Source organism: Oncorhynchus kisutch, unplaced genomic scaffold, assembly GCF_002021735.2.
Source record: "Oncorhynchus kisutch isolate 150728-3 unplaced genomic scaffold, Okis_V2 Okis03b-Okis08b_hom, whole genome shotgun sequence".
NCBI classification, from domain to species: domain Eukaryota; kingdom Metazoa; phylum Chordata; class Actinopteri; order Salmoniformes; family Salmonidae; genus Oncorhynchus; species Oncorhynchus kisutch.
The window spans coordinates 5,382,675-5,397,056 of record NW_022261980.1 but is presented as its reverse complement, the minus strand read 5'-3'; the positions used below and the strand labels follow the sequence as shown (position 1 = coordinate 5,397,056).

The 14,382-nt window shown below is 40.6% G+C and overlaps 1 protein-coding gene across 1 annotated transcript; it reads right to left on the bottom strand.

Moving 5' to 3' along the window:
- Nucleotides 1–10,826: 10,826 nt before the first annotated feature.
- Nucleotides 10,827–14,012, bottom strand: LOC116359647 (guanylyl cyclase-activating protein 2-like). The gene is made up of 3 exons (XM_031812775.1): nucleotides 13,869–14,012; nucleotides 12,871–12,982; nucleotides 10,827–12,572 (listed from the first exon to the last, which is right to left on the bottom strand). The coding sequence occupies exons 1-3, from the start codon at nucleotides 14,007–14,009 to the stop codon at nucleotides 12,433–12,435; spliced, it is 393 nt and encodes a 130-aa protein (XP_031668635.1). The 5' UTR covers nucleotides 14,010–14,012; the 3' UTR covers nucleotides 10,827–12,432.
- Between the last annotated feature and the right edge of the window lie 370 nt (nucleotides 14,013–14,382).

Genomic DNA, 14,382 nt, shown 5'->3' with positions numbered 1-14,382 from the left:
TACATAAACACCTAGATAGTAAACGACCCCATAAACCTACAAAACCCCTAGACAGTAACACATACATCACCCATGTCACACCCTGACCTAACCAAAACAATAAAGAAAACAAAGAATACTAAGGTCAGGGCGTGACAACAGCTGCATTAAACAAAGACATTTTCACACAATCACTGATAATTAAAACCCTTTCTCCTAGGCTGAGTCTCCTCCTACACACCTGAACAAACGTTGTATCTTTACTGCTAGGCAGGACACTAAGTGATACGGGCCATAAACTTTTATTTCTCCCTTAACATGACCTGGTCTGACCTCGACCCCCTTTATCACTAATACCTGGCTCTCTCCCCTTATCAATGCCTGCCACATGTGATTGCTTTCCCTACACTCAGTACATCCCAAGCTTAATTGCCCCCCACCATATACTTTCCTCCTACAGATAATCATTAACCTCTGGTGTAGCCCCTCAGCTATGGCACCCCCCATTTCTCTATTACAACTAATGATCTATAAGGATTTAAAGTTCAGAAATCCAAACCTATCACTATAATATATTAGAGTACCTATAATATATTAGAGTACCTATAGTATATTAGAGTACCTATACTGTAGTATATTAGAGTACTTATAGTCAGACAGGTTGATGTCAGACAGCATCGAAAAATTGTTTTTGCCTGTCACGGCGAGATGTATAGTATAATGGCATTCAAAGCTGAGACCCAACCTATATCCTGAGACTCAACCTATATCCTGAGACTCAACCTATATCCTGAGACCCAACCTATATCCTGAGACTCAACCTATATCCTGAGACTCAACCCATATCCTGAGACTCAACCTATATCCTGAGACCCAACCTATATCCTGAGACTCAACCTATATCCTGAGACTCAACCTATATCCTGAGACCCAACCTATATCCTGAGATTCAACCTATATCCTGAGACCCAACCTATATCCTGAGACCCAACCTATATCCTGAGACTCAACCTATATCCTGAGACCCAACCTATATCCTGAGACTCAACCTATATCCTGAGACCCAACCTATATCCTGAGACTCAACCTATATCCTGAGACCCAACCTATATCCTGAGACTCAACCTATATCCTGAGACTCAACCTATATCCTGAGACCCAATCTATATCCTGAGACCCAACCTATATCCTGAGACCCAACCTATATCCTGAGACTCAAGCTATATCCTGAGACTCAACCTATATCCTGAGACTCAACCTATATCCTGAGACTCAACCTATATCCTGAGACTCAACCTATATCCTGAGACTCAACCTATATCCTGAGACCCAACCTATATCCTGAGACCCAACCTATATCCTGAGACCCAACCTATATCCTGAGACTCAAGCTATATCCTGAGACTCAACCTATATCCTGAGACCCAACCTATATCCTGAGACTCAACCTATATCCTGAGACTCAACCTATATCCTGAGACCCAACCTATATCCTGAGACCCAACCTATATCCTGAGACCCAACCTATATCCTGAGACTCAAGCTATATCCTGAGACTCAACCTATATCCTGAGACCCAACCTATATCCTGAGACTCAACCTATATCCTGAGACCCAATCTATATCCTGAGACCCAACCTATATCCTGAGACCCAATCTATATCCTGAGACCCAACCTATATCCTGAGACCCAACCTATATCCTGAGACTCAAGCTATATCCTGAGACCCAATCTATATCCTGAGACCCAACCTATATCCTGAGACTCAACCTATATCCTGAGACCCAATCTATATCCTGAGACCCAACCTATATCCTGAGACCCAACCTATATCCTGAGACCCAACCTATATCCTGAGACCCAACCTATATCCTGAGACTCAACCTATATCCTGAGACCCAGCAACAAACAAGCTCTGGAATACTATGTTTTTTCATCACAAGGGTTTGGAATTTACAAAGAAAAAAAGTGTATTTTTTCATGTGAAATCAAATCTAATCAAAATGTATTGGTCACAAACACATGGTTAGCAGATGTTATTGCGAGTGCTAACATGTAATATCTAACAATTTCATAGCAAAACCTAATATCTAACAAATTCCACAACAGAACCTAATACACACAATCTAGTAAAGGAATGGGATAAGAACATATAAATATCAAATAAATGGATGAGCAGTGACAGAGTGGCTAAGATGCAATAGATAGTGTAGGAAACAGTATACAGTATATACATATGAGATTAGTAATGTGAGATATGTAAACATTCTTAAAGTGTCATTATTAAAGTGACTATAGAGTTCCATATATTAAAGTGGCCAATGATATCAAGTCTGTAGGTAGGCAGCCACCTCTCTGTGCTAGTGATGGCTGTTTAACAGTCTGATGGCCTTGAGATAGAATCTGTTTTTCAATCTCTCTGTCCCAGCTGTGATGCACCTTTACTGACCTCGCCTTCTGGATGGAAGCTGGGTGAACAGACAGTGGCTCGGGGGGTTATTGCCCTTAATAATCTTTTTTGCCTTCCTGTCACATCGGGTGTTGTAGGTGTCCTGGAGGGCAGGTAGTTTGCCCCCGGTGATGCGTTGTGCAGACCGCACCACCCTCTGGAGAGCCCTTCGGTTGTGGTGGTGCAGTTTCTGTACCAGGCAGTGACACAGGATGCTCTCGATTGTGCACCTGTAAAAGTTTGTGAGGGTTTTTGGCGACAAGCCAAATATTTTCAGCCTCCTGAGGTTAAAGAGGCGCTGTTGTGCCTTCTTCACCATACTGTCTGTGTGGGTGGGCCATTTCAGTTTGTCCGTGATGTGGAACTTAAAACTTTCCACCTTCTCCACTACTGTCCCGTTGATGTGGATAGGGGGGTGCTCCCTTTGCTGTTTCCTGAAGTCCACGATCATCTCTTTTGTTTTACTGACATTGACTGAGAGGTTATTTTCCTGACACCACACTCCGAGGGCCCTCACCTCCTCCCTGTAGGCTGTCTCGTCGTTGTTGATAATCTAGCCTACCACTGTTATGTCGTCTGCAAACTTGATGATTGAGTTGGAGGCGAGCAAGGCCACCCAGTCATGGGTGAACAGGGAGTACAGGAGGGGGCTGAGCACGCACCCTTGTGGGGCCCCAGTGTTGAGGATCAGCGGAGTGGAGATGTTTCCTACCTTCACCACCTGGGGGCGGCCCGTCAGGAAGTCCAGGACCCAGTTGCACATAGCGTGGTCAAGACCCAGGAACTCAAGCTTAATGATGAGTTTGGAGTGTAGCGAAATGTATGTGCACTGTAGTGGCCATTAGGACTCAGGACTCCATTGACTCAGTTGATAGTAAATATGATTTTATTTACATTGCAGTAAACGGGGAGAGTAGGTAAAAACCATAGTTATCTCATCCTGCTATCCACTACAGAGGACATGTATTAACAAGCTCTTAAGCTCCTATTTAATGTGTTTGATATTTAAAAAAAATATTACACTGCTCTGAAAACTCAACCTATTACTGAGATATGCATCGATTAGAAACTATTTGAGTAACAAACTCACAAAAAATCTAATTACACAATTACACACACTTGGCATAAAATGTACTGATTGTGATGGTAATTGTGATGATAGCCATTTTGAAGAACCAGAAAGAAAAAATGATGAAGGTGACACCCCCACGTGAAAATCCCAGAATGTCTTCTCAAAGCCACAACAGGTCCTAACACAGTGGCATGTATGACCTTCAGCGACACGGACCAAAAACAAATGTCCATTAGAGAGGACAACAAGGAATTGTTAGGTCTCAGGAGGATGTCAGGCCTAATGTCAGTTGGTTTAATTGTCGGTTGGCTTTGTTATTTTTGGAATCACAGAATGTCCCCTTAAAGGAAGATTCTTGCCTTTCTGGTGACAGAAAAGTGCTCTAATAAGCCAGTGTTCATAGAATGTATGGATTTGTTGATAAAATACAACATTTGATGAGATTATGTTAACCAAAAGGCTGGAGAAAAGTCATACAGACTCCAAAAATACTGTACAGTGTAATGGTTCTCTTCATCTGAAGGAGAGGCGGACCAAAGCGCAGCGTGGTGGTTATTCATATTCTTTAATTGATAAAGAAACTAACCATGAGATAACTAACAAAAACAACAAATGTGAGAAAACCTAAAACAGTCCCATCTGGTGCAAACACACAGACAGGAACAATCACCCACAAACACACAGTGAAACCCAGGCTACCTAAGTATGATTCTCAATCAGAGACAACTAATGACACCTGCCTCTGATTGAGAACCATACTAGGCCGAAACATAGAAAACCCCAAATCATAGAAAATCAAACATAGACTGCCCACCCAACTCACGCCCTGACCATACTAACTAAATACAGAACACAGGAAATAAAGGTCAGAACGTGACATACAGTTAAATCCCAGAAAACAGAATAGTGCCTCTACGTGGTTAATCTGAGGTATTGTACCTGGGCGGTGTTAATGGTATACATAGTAATTGGCTGGAGTTTGTAATTGGCTTGGCAGTGTTTTGGCCGTGGTAGGTGAAAGGTGACTGTGGCTCGATGACGTGGTGTACAGTGGCTTGAGGCTGATGGTGTCCTAACCTAATGGACACCAGACTGGTAATGCTGAAAGCCTTTGATTTGACTTTAATCAGTCAAAACTACACTGCCAAGTAGGGGCTGTTCCTCCCAATTCCCTACAGGTGTGGCAATAGAGAATGACAGTATGAGCCATAATACCCATAAAGCCTAGTGGTCAAATAGGGAAACTGTTCCAATCGTTTTTCCACCATCAATGTTTACCATAGGAGATTTTAGAAACACATAAGGGCTGCATTTCCTGTCGGCTCACCCTGGCGTGACGTTTTAATAACCATGTCAATCTCTCCAGGACAAGGTGCCTTATCAATATATTTGTCTGTAGTTACTCCCCAAAATTAAATGCAAATTAGCTGATAATATGGCTATCATCAATTTCTACTAATGCCATGATCTGGACGAGACTGCCAAATCGAGACAAAGGTAGGAACCTCTGTATCAATGATCTAATGTTAGCTACATGTAGTAAAGGTAGGAACCTCTGTATCAATGATCTAATGTTAGCTAAATGTAGTAAAGGTAGGAACCTCTGTATCAATGATCTAATGTTAGCTAAATGTAGTAAAGGTAGGAACCTCTGTATCAATGATCTAATGTTAGCTAAATGTAGTAAAGGTAAGGATCTCTGTATCAATGATCTAATGTTAGCTACATGTAGTAAAGGTAGGAACCTATGTATCAATGATCTAATGTTAGCTACATGTAGTAAAGAATAATGAATGATGATGAGTTGTGTATGATGACTTTCTCCACCTCTTCAGACTGAATTACACCTGAGGATAGGTTCAGTATAATGGGGTTGTACTGTTGGGCCCTAGCCAACAGATACTTGTACTTGGTGTAATTCAGTCAACTGAGGATAGGTTCAGTGTAATGGGGTTGTACTGTTGGGCCCTAGCCAACAGATACTTGTACTTGGTGTAATTCAGTCAACTGAGGATAGGTTCAGTATAATGGGGTTGTACTGTTGGGCCCTAGCCAACAGATACTTGTACTTGGTGTAATTCAGTCAACTGAGGATAGGTTCAGTATAATGAGGTTGTACTGTTGGGCCCTAGCCAACAGATACTTGTACTTGGTGTAATTCAGTCAACTGAGGATAGGTTCAGTATAATGGGGTTGTACTGTTGGGCCCTAGCCAACAGATACTTGTACTTGGTGTAATTCAGTCAACTGAGGATAGGTTCAGTGTAATGGGGTTGTACTGTTGGGCCCTAGCCAACAGATACTTGTACTTGGTGTAATTCAGTCAACTGAGGATAGGTTCAGTATAATGGGGTTGTACTGTTGGGCCCTAGCCAACAGATACTTGGCATATAACTCTACGGGTAAAAACAACATGCCACCAGGCAAAGACAGAATATTTTCCAACATTGGTTGATATTTGATTCTGTTTCCAACTAACATGAATTTAACTTGAAATTAACCCTTGACACCCTACATTAAAACGAGACCTAAACTGATTACATTGAAGAAACGTAGCAAATTCACCCAGCACAGCTACGGTGTGCTATGTTGATGCTCACCATAATTACACATACCGAAATTACCTTGCGAAAGTATTCGGCCCCCTTGAACTTTGTGACCTTTTGACACATTTCAGTCTTCAAACATAAAGATATAAAACTGTATTTTTTTGTGAAGAATCAACAACAAGTGGGACACAATCATGAAGTGGAACAACATTTATTGGATATTTCAAACTTTTTTAACAAATCAAAAACTGAAAAATTGGGCGTGCAAAATTATTCAGCCCCTTTACTTTCAGTGCAGCAAACTCTCTCCAGAAGTTCAGTGAGGATCTCTGAATGATCCAATGTTGACCTAAATGACTAATGATGATAAATACAATCCACCTGTGTGTAATCAAGTCTCCGTATAAATGCACCTGCACTGTGATAGTCTCAGAGGTCCGTTAAAAGCGCAGAGAGCATCATGAAGAACAAGGAACACACCAGGCAGGTCCGAGATACTGTTGTGAAGAAGTTTAAAGCCGGATTTGGATACAAAAAGATTTCCCAAGCTTTAAACATCCAAGGAGCACTGTGCAAGCGATAATATTGAAATGGAAGGAGTATCAGACCACTGCAAATCTACCAAGACCTGGCCGTCCCTCTAAACTTTCAGCTCATACAAGGAGAAGACTGATCAGAGATGCAGCCAAGAGGCCCATGATCACTCTGGATGAACTGCAGAGATCTACAGCTGAGGTGGGAGACTCTGTCCATAGGACAACAATCAGTCGTATATTGCACAAATCTGGCCTTTATGGAAGAGTGGCAAGAAGAAAGCCATTTCTTAAAGATATCCATAAAAAGTGTCGTTTAAAGTTTGCCACAAGCTACCTGGGAAACACACCAAACATGTGGAAGAAGGTGCTCTGGTCAGATGAAACCAAAATTGAACTTTTTGGCAACAATGCAAAACGTTATGTTTGGCGTAAAAGCAACACAGCTCATCACCCTTAACACACCATCCCCACTGTCAAACATGGTGGTGGCAGCATCATGGTTTGGGCCTGCTTTTCTTCAGCAGGGACAGGGAAGATGGTTAAAATTGATGGGAAGATGGATGGAGCCAAATACAGGACCATTCTGGAAGAAACCCTGATGGAGTCTGCAAAAGACCTGAGACTGGGACGGAGATTTGTCTTCCAACAAGACAATGATCCAAAACATAAAGCAAAATCTACAATGGAATGGTTCAAAAATAAACATATCCATGGTGTTAGAATGGCCAAGTCAAAGTCCAGACCTGAATCCAATCGAGAATCTGTGGAAAGAACTGAAAACTGCTGTTCACAAATGCTCTCCATCCAACCTCACTGAGCTCGAGCTGTTTTGCAAGGAGGAATGGGGAAAAAATTTCAGTCTCTCGATGTGCAAAACTGATAGAGACATACCCCAAGCGACTTACAGCTGTAATCGCCGCAAAATGTGGCGCTACAAAGTATTAACTTAAGGGGGCTGAATAATTTTGCACGCCCAATTTTTCAGTTTTTGATTTGTTAAAAAAGTTTGAAATATCCAATAAATGTCGTTCCACTTCATGATTGTGTCCCACTTGTTGTTGATTCTTCACAAAAAAATACAGTTTTATATCTTTATGTTTGAAGTCTGAAATGTGGCAAAAGGTCGCAAAGTTCAAGGGGGCCGAATACTTTCGCAAGGCACTGTACATTATGTTGAAATAGAAATGTTACTAGTTGACCAGATCTTTTGCTCTGAGGAATGTCTGATAGCCAATGGTGATGAAACAGCTTTTGATTCGGAGGAGATTGCGACTTGATCCTTGCCTAATGAGTGTGTGGCAGAAGAAGGGGTCAGACTATTGGATGATCCTATCTCAGGCTGGCTGTGTAGTGGTAAGTGACAGGGATATACCTAGTGGGAAAGCAGTTGGGTAAATAATATTATACTATTCACCATATTTAAAAAGGTGTGTGAATGACATTACTGTAAAATAAATTGTGTAGCTGGGTAACCGAAGCCTCAGTCTCTGTTATTTGACTTCTGTCATAGGGAGTTATGCGTCTGACTTCCCAATTTGTCCACCAGAGGGCAGCCACACACTCTTAGTATTGTCCCATTGCTCAAGAATCTGGGCGCTATGGGGGATGAGGGTAGGCATAACATCCGCCTTGCAAAGTGGAATGTTACATGTTAGAGCCCCATATGGGGCGCTATAATTATTTGCTGTGAAAGCATGTTTTTTTCTGGGGTAACTACTCCCCAGACCCTTTATTCATTTCATGTTGTGAAAATATTTTTGTTATCCTCTTTAGAATTTTATTCTCAGCAATCAATAAAATATCTTCACAGGACACCAATGGATTACAAAGAAGATCATTTAAAACATTGAAAAAGGTTTTAGGGTTGTTCTGGGTAACCTGGGTCAAACACACATAGTTATTTACATAAGGTGAGAACATTAAGCTCCTCCCCCCAGTCTGAGATGCCAAAGTTCCACTTATCCATCCCTTTAGTTAATTAGGAATCCTGGCCCTTCTCACGTGTTCAGGTTGAGTAGTTGTGTTAAGTGTGCATTCATAAAGAACCTGTCCAGTGCATTAAAGACAGATCTTTAATATGTTATAACACATGAAATAGCTTCTCAATCCCCAACACCTTACACTCCATTCAGAGCAGCACAAGAATCAGGACCACAAGTTATACCATTACAATGATTGTATGATACTGTGTTTGGAAAAAACGATTGTGTAATAAACATACATACACTCCCCTACACCTCTAACTCTCTCACTCATCATTATTCACAATTCATTCATGATTATTCGTAATCATGGTAGCATCCACATTAATGTATACCTGGTCAGAAACATATTCTCTTCTTATTTATAATAAAAGTGACTCCAAAATGACAATACAATATTTACCATTAATTTCTATTGGGCACAACATAATCTGAAACGCAACCAAAACCAACTGCAAATGCATCCAACAAGTTTGTAGTCACAAGCTTGATGCAGTCATTGCGTGCTAGGAATATGGGACCAAATACTACATTTTGACAAAATGTAATACACTATAAGTGAATTTGTACAAATACTTATGACCTCTTAAAATGTGTCGACTAGATACTGAAGGTGCTTTCATTTTGAAACTGCAGAACAGATACACAGCGCAGTGAAAAGTATTTGCACCTTTTTGATTTTCTCTATTTTTACATATTTTTGATACTGAATGTTGTCAGATCTTCAACCAAAACCTAATATTAGATAAAGGGAACCTGAGTTTACAAATATCCCAAAAAATTATACTTATTTTAAGTATAAACACTTTTTGTTATGTGTAAACTCAAAGTTATTCAACACCCTATTTCCCTGTGTGAAAAAGTAATTGCCCCCTTACACTTAATAACTGCCTGTGCCACCTTTAGTGGCAATGACTGCAACCAAACGCTTCCTGTAGTTGTTGATCAGTCTCTCACATCGCTGTGGAGGCATTTTGGCTCACTCTTGGTTGCAGAACTTCTGTAACTCAGCGACATTTGTGGGTTTTCAAGCATGAACTCGACTAGGCCATTCCAAAACCCATGTTGTCCAAAACAGTTGACTCAAGTTTGCCAAGAAGCACCTGGATGATCATCAAGACCCTTGGAAGAATGTTCTATGGACAGTTGATTCAAAATTCTAACTTTTTGGACGTCATGGGTCCCGTTGTGCCTGGCGAAAACAAAACACTGCAATCCACAGTAAGAACCTCATACCAACGGTCAAGCATGGTGGTGGTAGTGTGATGGTTTGGGGATGCTTTGCTGCCTCGGGAGCCAGGACCTGGACGACTTGCCTTAACAGAAGGTTTGTTTTACAGGTCGATCCAAAGCTTTCGCTTCAATTGCAGTGCCATAGACAACCAGGTAAAAACATGGTAACCATTTTGACTTTAGTATGACCACATACTAACATTTGGCACTTATTAAGAATTCAAAATCAAGAACACATTTCAAGATTCTAAAATATTCTAAAACTAAATTCAAAACATATCTAAAGCATATTAAATATCAGTACTCCGTATTCAAAGATAATTTACCTGAACTTCTTGTGAATTATCTTCCACCAACCATCTCTTATGACTCAATTGCCAGCAAAAACAGTTATCAAGTATTTAAATGGCTATTTGTGAAAAAAAGGCACTATTTAAACAAAGTGTGACCAATTGAAATATCCAGGCTGCAACTCTGGAGATGATTTGTGAAATGGCTACATTCTCACTGTGTGTGGTCTCTACTGTTATTTACACTATTTGTCTGGTAAGCTTACTTGTTTCTACCATTTCATATATTGAAAACGTCCACATATACCTGGACATACTGTATATTGGGTATATGTTGTTGTTTGTTTCTACAATATGTAAGGTACCCAGCTAACACATAACATTCTGAGAACCATATGTTTCTTAGACCTCGGTGAGAGCATGGTTGTCCTATGGTTATATTGCATGCAACCTTCCCTCAGGGTTCTGGGAATGCTGATGGGATACCCTGGTTGCACATAATGTTCTGAGAACCATGTTTCTTGGGTGGGAATTTCAGTACTTCAGCATAACGTTTTCTAAAGGTTTTCTCAGGGTTCTATTTAAAGTCATGTTCTCAGAACATTAAGAAAACATTAGTAACGTTCAAAGAACATTCTAAGAATGTTATTTAACAACATATACATTATGTTCTCAGCATCAACAAAACTCCCTCTAGCCTCTATCTTGTTAAGTGTGTTCAGGTGTGTTGGCTGTGCCCACTAATTGGCCACACCTGAACTTAATGAGTGCTTGTTTCCTTTGAAATGGGGGTCTGTTTGAATAGACTAAATTGAACTGCTTTGTATGAGTAAAGAAAAACAAGGCATGATAGCGCCATCCTTGTGGCACAGTGGAATAATTCCATGAATAGAGAACAGAAGATCATAGGTTTGAATCTGACACCGTGCCACAATAAAAAATGAATGTGTTTATATGATTAAGTCTTATTGAAACATGTTCTCAGAGCATTATTTAATTATCTTCAAATAAACTATAATTTCTGTTCTCAGAACGTTAATAAAACCTCCCAGGAAAACTTTTAGTGAACCATAGTAAGATGTTCTCAGAACCTCCCTTCAACCTAAAAATGAACGTTCCCTGAACAGGATACATTTTTATTTTCATTCTCAGAACATTTAAAAAATATTCAGGTGTACCGGTCAGGAAACATATGGCTTCGTTCCCAGAACTAATGGGAAACCAAAAACACATGTTTCCACAACTTCCAAGGAACCAAAAGTGCTATCTGGGTATGTACTACAGTATCAATTCTTATCTTAATGTTATAAAAAATGTATTGCATTTATTTTGATATTGGCATATACACAGAGTGCACACAACATTAAGGACACCTTCTCTTTCCATGACATATAAATCCACTTCAATCAGTGTAGATGAAGGGGAGGAGACAGGTTAAAGAAGGATTGTTAACCCTTGAGACAACTGAGACAAGAAATGTGTACGTGTGCCATTCAGAGGATGAATGGGCAAGACAAAAGTTTTAAGTGCCTTTGAACAGGATATTGTAGTAGGTGTCAGGCACACCGGTTTGTGTCAAGAACTGCAACGCTGCAGGGTTTTTCACACTCAACAGTTTCCCTTGTGTGTCAAGAATGGTCCACCAACTAAAAGGACATCCAGCCAACTTGGGAAGCATTGGAGTCAACATGGGCCAACACTGCTGTGGAACGCTTTCGACACCTTGCAGAGCATGTCCCGACAAATTGAATGGGAGAATGTCAAATGCATACTCTTCGTGTCCTCTCTCCTCGCCTCTTTCTCAAAACCCACTGTGGGAGAAGGTCTCAATCAAATAAGTCCTGAGGCGATGTATGCTAATGACTCAATTGGGAATTTCTGCTGTCTGTAAAGAAATGGCCTGTAGGTTGATTCTGCTGCTACAATTGGATATCATGCAGGACACTCTAACCTAATGCAGCAGGTGCAAAAAGATCCCTGAGCGAAGTCCCCACATCCGTTTTTCAGGGGAAATGGAAGTTGAAAATACTGTATCCATGAAAACTGGAAACATCCGCTTTCTTCTGACTCCTCGGAGAGTGAGTATGCTGGGAATAATTGAAATCCATACACAATCCTCAAATATCCAAGGATTTGGCAACGTCATTAATTTCCTAAATCTAGCAAATCCCCATTTTGAGAGATACTGACTTTATGATCATCCTATTGTTATCCTATTATGGGAGTAGAGTCGATGATAATGAATACAGGCCGTTTTCAACCAGAGAAGTTATTGTTTTGGTTCAGATCCTCTTTAATAGAGAGAACCAATGTCCTCTTCCTCCCTGTCTGACATTTTAGTTCATCGTTTTGGACTCTGGAGTTTTCTGTCACTCAAGTGCTGGTGGACCCAGTAACTGGGGTTGATATCCAGGCGTATGAGTTTTTGTACCCAGGGGTCTCTCTTTGCCCCCTCCACAAACTCCTCCAGAGTTATCTGACCTGGAACCAAAGACAACAAGGAGATCCTTATTATTCTACCTAATGTGTATCCACTCTGTCATTATACTGTATCATCAAGAATTAGTTAAAGGCGATAGCTCACTCCAAATTTTTTCAGATCTCACAAGTAGTCACAATTCATCCACTTCCCACGCCATCGGTTGAGTAGATCAAGCCATACATGGGTCATTATTTTAATAGTGTCTCACTATGTCATTATTTCTGACATATCTGACCATCCTGCTTCAGTAACAGCTAAAGGCCGTCACAATACACAAATAAGTGCTCCAGTACTCACCGTCACCATTCTCGTCAACTTTCTGGAAGATACGGTCACAAACCTCTTCAGGTGTAAGGTGGATTTGGCCTGCCTCGTCACTGACAGAACCTTTCTTTATCTTGTAGATGATCTACAGACATCACAGACAGAGGACTGTTACATCAATCAACTGTTATAGTTACGTTTTGCAGACTTTGGTTCCTCAAAGGGTCTGAGAGATTTCCTACCCTTCCACATGTGTGCATTTTAAATCAATAGGTTAGTACGAGGACGGCTGGAGAAAATTCCTGCCATATTCTTTAAACCAATTCAATGCATTTAAATCCATAAGGGGGCATATACGACTACACACTTTGGGGGAACAGTAGAGCATCGGACTACAGCCTTCAAGTCCAAGAGCAGGGTTTCTCAACTTCGATCATGAACAGCCACTGTCCACACAGCTTTTCAATGACCCTATAAATTGCTCCAATTAAGAAGCCTGAATGAAATGGCCCAAATGTAATTAATTTGAATTATTCTAACTAGTGTACTTCCAATACTGCCAATACAGTAACTATGCCAACAGTGAATCTGAGAAAAATGGCTTTAAAGTATTTTTGTTAGCCATCCAAATAGGTTGTAGGTAAATAAATGATAATGCAATGACGTATCATCTTATTATGAAGTAATGTTTATGCATATCAACCATGAACACTGATTTGATCTATGACCCCTAAAATGCAGATACTGCACTCTGCTTTTGTATGACCTTAACTATATGGGTAATGCAAGGGCAAAGTGCAGTATCTACAATAAAAATGTGTTTATTCAACTTAGTTGTTGTTTTTCTGTTTGATAAATAGCTGATTCTCAGAGGCTTTGAGTTTAGTGGTTACCCAAGCAGATATACACAGCTTAGCGTCTAATTGATAATGAGCTATAATGTGCTGTAGAACACATTCCTACCAGGAGCCATGTTGAGAAACACTGGCTTAGAATGTTACCATAGGTCGCACTTCGGCCCGAACCCTTACCCTTATAATTATTCTCAGCTCGTGCCTGTCCAGTCGTCCATTGTCATCGTTGTCAAACACCTTGAAAGACCACTTGAGTTTATCCTCAAGCCGTCCTCGAAGCACAAGGTTTAGCGCAGCAACATACTCGATAAAATCCATGGTGTTGTCCTGGAATAGAGACAGACAAACGATCATGATCAACTACAAATCCAATAAAAATCCTTATGTGTTCTCCAAGTAAGAAATACATGACATCCCTGACAGTGGGGCACATGTAAAACAAAAGGTACACCATGGGATCATGGTGGATTGTGATAATATGGGGAAAGAGACCTGGGTCAAATATGTATTTTCAGGTGGCCTATTTAGACCTTTTTAGACTTCTGCATCGAGCCTATTTCCAACTGTTTCTCCTCAATTGTTACATTGGTGGTAACTGTGGGATAGCTTAACTGGCCTACAGCATTGTCTTGGGCCTTTTGTTGGAAGTGTGGCCCTATTTCCATTTGGGTCTTTCCATGTCAATTCAGCA